General features: G+C 44.8%; 1 protein-coding gene across 1 annotated transcript in view; it reads left to right on the top strand.

Moving 5' to 3' along the window:
• Hydin (HYDIN axonemal central pair apparatus protein) overlaps window positions 1–6,000 on the top strand; it is a 362,311-nt gene that overhangs the window by 195,393 nt on the left and 160,918 nt on the right. Inside the window, exon 23 of the mRNA XM_059264008.1 lies at window positions 2,216–2,529. Coding sequence (XP_059119991.1) covers window positions 2,216–2,529 — 314 coding nt within the window. The remainder of the gene's footprint in view (window positions 1–2,215; window positions 2,530–6,000) is intronic.

Raw genomic sequence — 6,000 nt, 5'->3', positions numbered from 1 at the left:
ACAGGCATACTGACTCGGGAGTCTTCCAACTTGGGATTAAAGTCCCTTACGGAAAAAAATTGCCTTCTGGTTTAAGATTTGTTTTTCTTCTTTTTAATCATATGTATGTGTGTGCGGGTATGTGCATGGATGCTGGTGGCGAGTCCCAGAGAAGGCGGCCTCAGATCCCCTGAGCTGGAATTACAGGCAGTTGTGAGCACTCAGTATGGGTGCCTGAAACTGAGTTCGAGTCCTCTGGGAGAGCAATGCATGCTCTTAACCACAGCCATCTCTCCAGACCTCTGTCTTCAGGTTTTTTAAAGTTCTCAATATATTTTAAATAAAATAATATAATGAAATCCTGTTTTATAAAGTCCAACCCTTTACCCATCGTGCCTATAACTAACATCTACCAAAAATATTAACTTCAAGCAATAGCCTGGTGAAGGATCTCTAATTTAAAGTTTTTAGATTTTGTAGATTGCCTAATTTCTACAAAATCTTGCCTCTCAAAACAATTTTAAGTACCAGGCAGTGATGGCATACACCTTCGATCATTCTAGAGGGAGAGGCAGGTGGATCTCTGTGAGTTTGAGGCCAGCCTGATCTACAAATAGAGTTCCAGGACAGCCAGAGCTGTTACACAGAGAAACTTTGTCATGAAAAACAAAATAAAACAAAAAAATTAAGTCAATCTTCAAAGATAGATATGCGGAGATACATCGAAATGTCTCTGTCTAAATTGTACCAGGGTGCATGTGTGCCAGAGGCAACAGGTGTCCAGTAGGCCTTTGAAATGGGATTAGACAGATCGGAGTACTTGTGATCTCCTCCCTCCCTCTCCTCTCTCTGTCTCTCTCTCTTAGACACACACACACACCAGCTGACTGACTCTATCAACCAAAGTGCACAGTTAAATAGGTCCTAGGTAAATGGGCCGTGTGAGCCCTGTGGAGCAGTGAAAGCCACTGTAAATCCTAACCCCTGACTCATGCCCCTGCCATTGCAAACCATGAGGTAGCTTTACTACAGACAGACAGAACACCACGGGACCCACGGAGACTAGAAATCAGAAAAAAATGAAGAAAACATGACAGACAAACCCTGCACTTGGTGTCGTTTCATGTTGAACAGAAAACACTGGGAAGTGGATAACACAGTCCTTAATATTTAGTATTGTAGGCAATGGAAGACATTCAAATTAAATCTGATCCTTTCTGGTCCACTCTGTACAAAGCCCATTCCTCCATGCTTCAGACAGCTTTCAATTTATCTTAAGGAAAGAACTTTCCCGTTTGTCCAGCAAGAACATTTTCCAACCTAGTTTATTTTTATTTGAGATTTAATACAGGGCTGAGAAGATGGCTCGGTGGTTAAGAGCATTTGCTCATCTTTCAGAGGGCCTGGGTTTGGTTCCCAGCACCTGCATGGCTCACAACCACATCTACCTCTACTTCCAGTGGTTCTAACTCCCCTTCTGGATTCTGTGGGTACCTGCACACATGTGGTGCACACACACACAGACAAGCAGGCACACAAACACATAAATAAAATAAGTTTAAATTTTTAAGACTATATAATGATGAGTACTTACTGCAGGTTTGACTTTGGGCAGTTTGTCAATTCTTACAATCCTAAAGTTCTTAGCAGAATCTTTTCCTTCAAATATCACACACACACACACACACACACACACACACACACACACACATGCACGCACATGCACGCACGCACATTTATAGCTATCTTGGTCTGTGCGCTGATGGACCAACAGTATATCTGGGCTGAATACTTTATGAGGTTTATTTGGTCCCCAGTTGTGCAGGTCAAAAGCATGGTGTCGATGGGAGAGCCTTGTGCACTTCAAGTGATGAGAGAGAGCAGAAAGGGAAGAGGGGGATATGTGGGGAAGAACATCATGAGGGTCAGCGTTGCTTTGTAACAACCCACTCGTATTTCAACTAGCCAGGTCTCATCAGAAAAGAACTCACTCCTAGACTCTATCCCCACTGACAATCCAATTTCAGCATGAGTTTGAGAGACAAAATAATTTTTAAACCCAACCAATAGCTGTTAATTATTCATAGGCATGTGTTTAAAGAAATATGCATGAATGTATGTGTGTGTGTGTGTGTATAAAGTTGTGGATGCACAGGGTTTTGACTGTCCTGCGTCATGTATCACATTGGACTTTCAAAGTATAGGAGTTGGTAACTTCGTGTTATCTTGTTCATAGCCTATAAAACTGGAGGTCAATGAGGAGAAAAGCCTGCTGGTCAAATTTGACCCCTCCTACAGAAATGACCTGAACAACTGGGTGGCAGAGGAGATGCTGTCCATTAAGTATGTAGAGCACCCTCAGGTGGACCACCTGTGCTTGCGTGGAGAAGTGCATTACCCCAACCTCAGCTTCGAGATGATGGAGGTGGATTTCGGCTGCATCCTGAATGACACCGAGGTCATTCGCTACATCAACATCACCAACTGCAGCCCCTTGGTTGTCAGATTCCACTGGTTCTTCCTGGTGGACGATGATGAAAATCAGATAAGGTACGCCCCTCCCAGGAAGCCCACAGGCCAAGCTGCTCACATGGTCTCTGTGTAGCTTTCCTCTGGGTTAACTGCGTTCTTTGCACTGGCCTTTCGTGAGTACCTTCAGTCTGATAAGTCATTGCTGATGGAAATAATGGAACCTAAAGTCAGGGCTCAGCTCAAATTTCCAAACAGGAAAGCGAACATGTTTTTGAAAACCCTGTCACCGCCAAAGTTAAGAAGGAATATTCAAACGTTTATTTTCTGTTGAAATCTAGTGGCTAGTGCACTGGAAGTCTGTCAGTAAAAATAAAGTCGTTGCAGAGTTTTTAACCGATTTCTTCACATGCTAAGAACATGTCACGTGAGATCTACCCTCTTAACAAATGTCAAGTGCACAGTGACACCAGGTGAGATGCTCTATAGCAGACTTCCAGAACTTGGCCATGTCTTGCCTAACGAAAGCCTTATGCCTGTTGGTACCCATTCTCCTCTTCCCCAGACTTAGGCAATCACCATTCCACTCTTCGATTTATGAATCTGACTATTTTAGACAAATCATAGAATGGCTATTTTAAAAGAAACAACAACACCGTTGATAAGGTCCGGAGAAACTGGAACTCTGGACACTGTTACCAGGAAGAGACGATGATGTCATCCCTGTGGGAAACAGTATAGAGGCTCCTAAAGGAAGTTAAAAGTTGACTCAGGGTTGTGGCTGAGTGATAAGCATCACGTCCTCACGTTTTACACATGCTGTCACATGCTGCAGAATTTCCATCTGTAAAAGCTGAGTGATATTCCTTTCTGTTGTATGTAAACGCTCCATCCTATTTACACATTGTGTTGGCGTTTGGGTTGTTTGAAAGGTTTATCTCTGGGGATAATGCTGCAAGGAACAGACCTCAAGATCCTGATTTTAATCCTGTTGGATAAACACCCAAGACTGAGACCGCTGGATCAGATGGTGGTTTTATTTACTTATTTTTTAATGCTGGGGGGTGGAACCCAGAGTTCCAGGTGTGCCAGACAAGTGCTTTAGCACGGAGCTGCTTCCCCAGGTCTCTTTTCATTTGAGAAGCCTCCGTGCTCAGTTCCATGGCAACTGCGCCATTGTGCCTCCTGGCAACAGCATGCTCTGCTCACCACAAATGCTTCTCTAACAGCTGTGAGGGGATCGCCCACCCAGGCTGTGATTTGCATTTCTGTGATGATTGCTGATGCTGAAGGGTTGGATGTAACTGCTCCCGATGTGTACGTCTTTGGAGAGATGTCTATTCAAATCCTTAACCCGTTTTCAAATGGGCCCGTTAGTTTGGGGCTTTGGGGATTTGGTTTGGCTATTGAATAGTAGGAGTTGCTCACTGGTTTTGGAAATTAGCCCCTTCTCAGTAGTATAGCTCGTGAGCTTCACTCACTCCATGGATGGCGTCTTCACTCTGTTGATCTTTTCCTTTGCTGTGCAAAGCCTTTGGAGTTTGATGCTGCCCCGCTTATTTTTGTTTTTGTTTCATTGGCTACAGAGTTTCCTGTGTAGGTGTGTGTGTGTGTGTGTGTGTGTGTGTGTGTGTGTGTGTGTGCATGTCCACGTGTCTGCAGCTCATGTGTGTGTACAGGTGTGCATGCACATGTATGCACATATATGCACATGCATGTGGAAGCCAGAGGACAACCTTGGGTCTTGTTCCTCAGGCACCATCCACCATGGTTTTTTAAATTAATTTGTAAGTTTTAAAGTTAGCTTATAAGGAAAGGGAGAAATAATTATAATGTCAATAAAGTATTGGCAATGAATAAACATGGGAAAATGTGTGCTTACATGACATTTTATATTCAAAAAAATTAGCTTCCGGTAGGTTTCCGTACGGCATTTTGATACATACTTCATTTTGGTCGGCTCTTCCTCCTCACCGTGCCCCGTCTCCCGGCCTTCTTTTCCCACTGTACCCCCTTCACTTCGCACTGTTTGTATTCTCCACCTCCCTCCCTTAAAGCCTCTTTTATTCCACCCTCCCTCGGCCCTCGCTAGGCTCTTAGCTGCTGAGCCATCTCTCAGGTCCTATCAGAGTAGTTTGTTTGTATTTCCCTAATGCAGAAAAGTTGTGGGCACTATCTCAAACACCGATTGGCCGTTTGTATTTCTTCTTTTGAACACTGTCCTCTTCAGGTCATTGTCTCGTTTATTGCTTGGCAACTCCGCTTCTCTGGTGTTTAACTTTCACAGTTCTTTATATAGTCTAGATATTAACCCTTGTCTGAGACGTGGCTGGCACAGAGTATCTCCAGTTCTGTCCACTTAGTCTGTGAAGGTTTGGTTGGCTGTTGCGTTGTGGGGGGAGAGAGGCGTGGGGGGAGAGAGGCGCAGGCGGGGGGGGGGGGTGCAGGTGTGGGGGGGGGTGTGTGCAGGCGGACATGTTGCTATACAGAAGCTTTTTTATTCCATTGGTGTCAGTCTCTTTGTCAATGCTGGGAGTGGTTTCCTGTGCTATTCGGCTTCTGTTCCAAGATCTGTTGGAATGGAATTCCTAGACCTGTGTCCTGATGTGTTCTCCTTCTAGAGTTTCTGTACTTCAAGTTAAATTAACATCTGATCCAGCTTGAATTGATTTGTTTGTTTGTTTGTTTGTTTTTCGAGACAGGGTTTCTCTGTGTAGCTTTGCGCCTTTTTTGGATCTCACTTTGTAGCACAGGCTGGCCTTGAACTCACAGAGATCCGCCTGCCTCTGCCTCCCGAGTGCTGGGATTAAAGGCGTGCGCCACCACCGCCCGGCTCTTGAATTGATTTTTGTACAGGATGAATGAGAGCTGTGGGCCTAATTTCATTCTTCGACAGGTGTCTGTTTTTTTTGAGGCAGAGTCTCTCACTGGAACTAGTCTGACTGGCCAGTGAGCCTCTTACACCTTCCTCATGCTAAGATAACAAGCACATGTTACCATACCAGGCTTTCTATGTGGGTTCTGGTGATCAAACTCGGGTCTTCACACTTGTGTGGCAAACACTTTACTGACCAAGCTTTGCCCCCCTTCTCCTAGAGTTTTGTTTTCATTTTATTTACTTTAGGGCGGGGTACGTGCCATGGCATACACGTGGAGGTCAGGGTACACTTACGGGGCTTGGAGCTCTTCTTCTGTGTGAGCCCCAGGATCAAATTCAGGTCATTGGGCTCAGCAGCAGGTGCCTCAACCTGATGAACCATCTCATTGGCCTTTAGAGTTTTCCCAATAAGTATTCCAAACCCAAAGTGTGGACTATACATTGAGTGTGTGCCCCTGTTGAGCTTCATATTGCTTGTTCTGAGTGTTTGGATGGGTTTCTGTTCTGGTCCACACGTGTTATATGTCTAGACATGCACAGAGTTAGAAAATAGTGGGAGATGGTGAGGACCTCATTTTCTTCTTAGACTGTGGCCAGGACTGATGGAGTAATGTGTACTTCCTTCCTGCATGTTTTGACAGCTCAGTGTTCAGCTGTGGAGGGTGTGCAGCCAC

Source organism: Peromyscus eremicus, chromosome 5, assembly GCF_949786415.1.
Source record: "Peromyscus eremicus chromosome 5, PerEre_H2_v1, whole genome shotgun sequence".
Classification (NCBI taxonomy): Eukaryota; Metazoa; Chordata; class Mammalia; order Rodentia; family Cricetidae; genus Peromyscus; species Peromyscus eremicus.
This window is presented reverse-complemented; position numbering and strand designations above follow the sequence as displayed.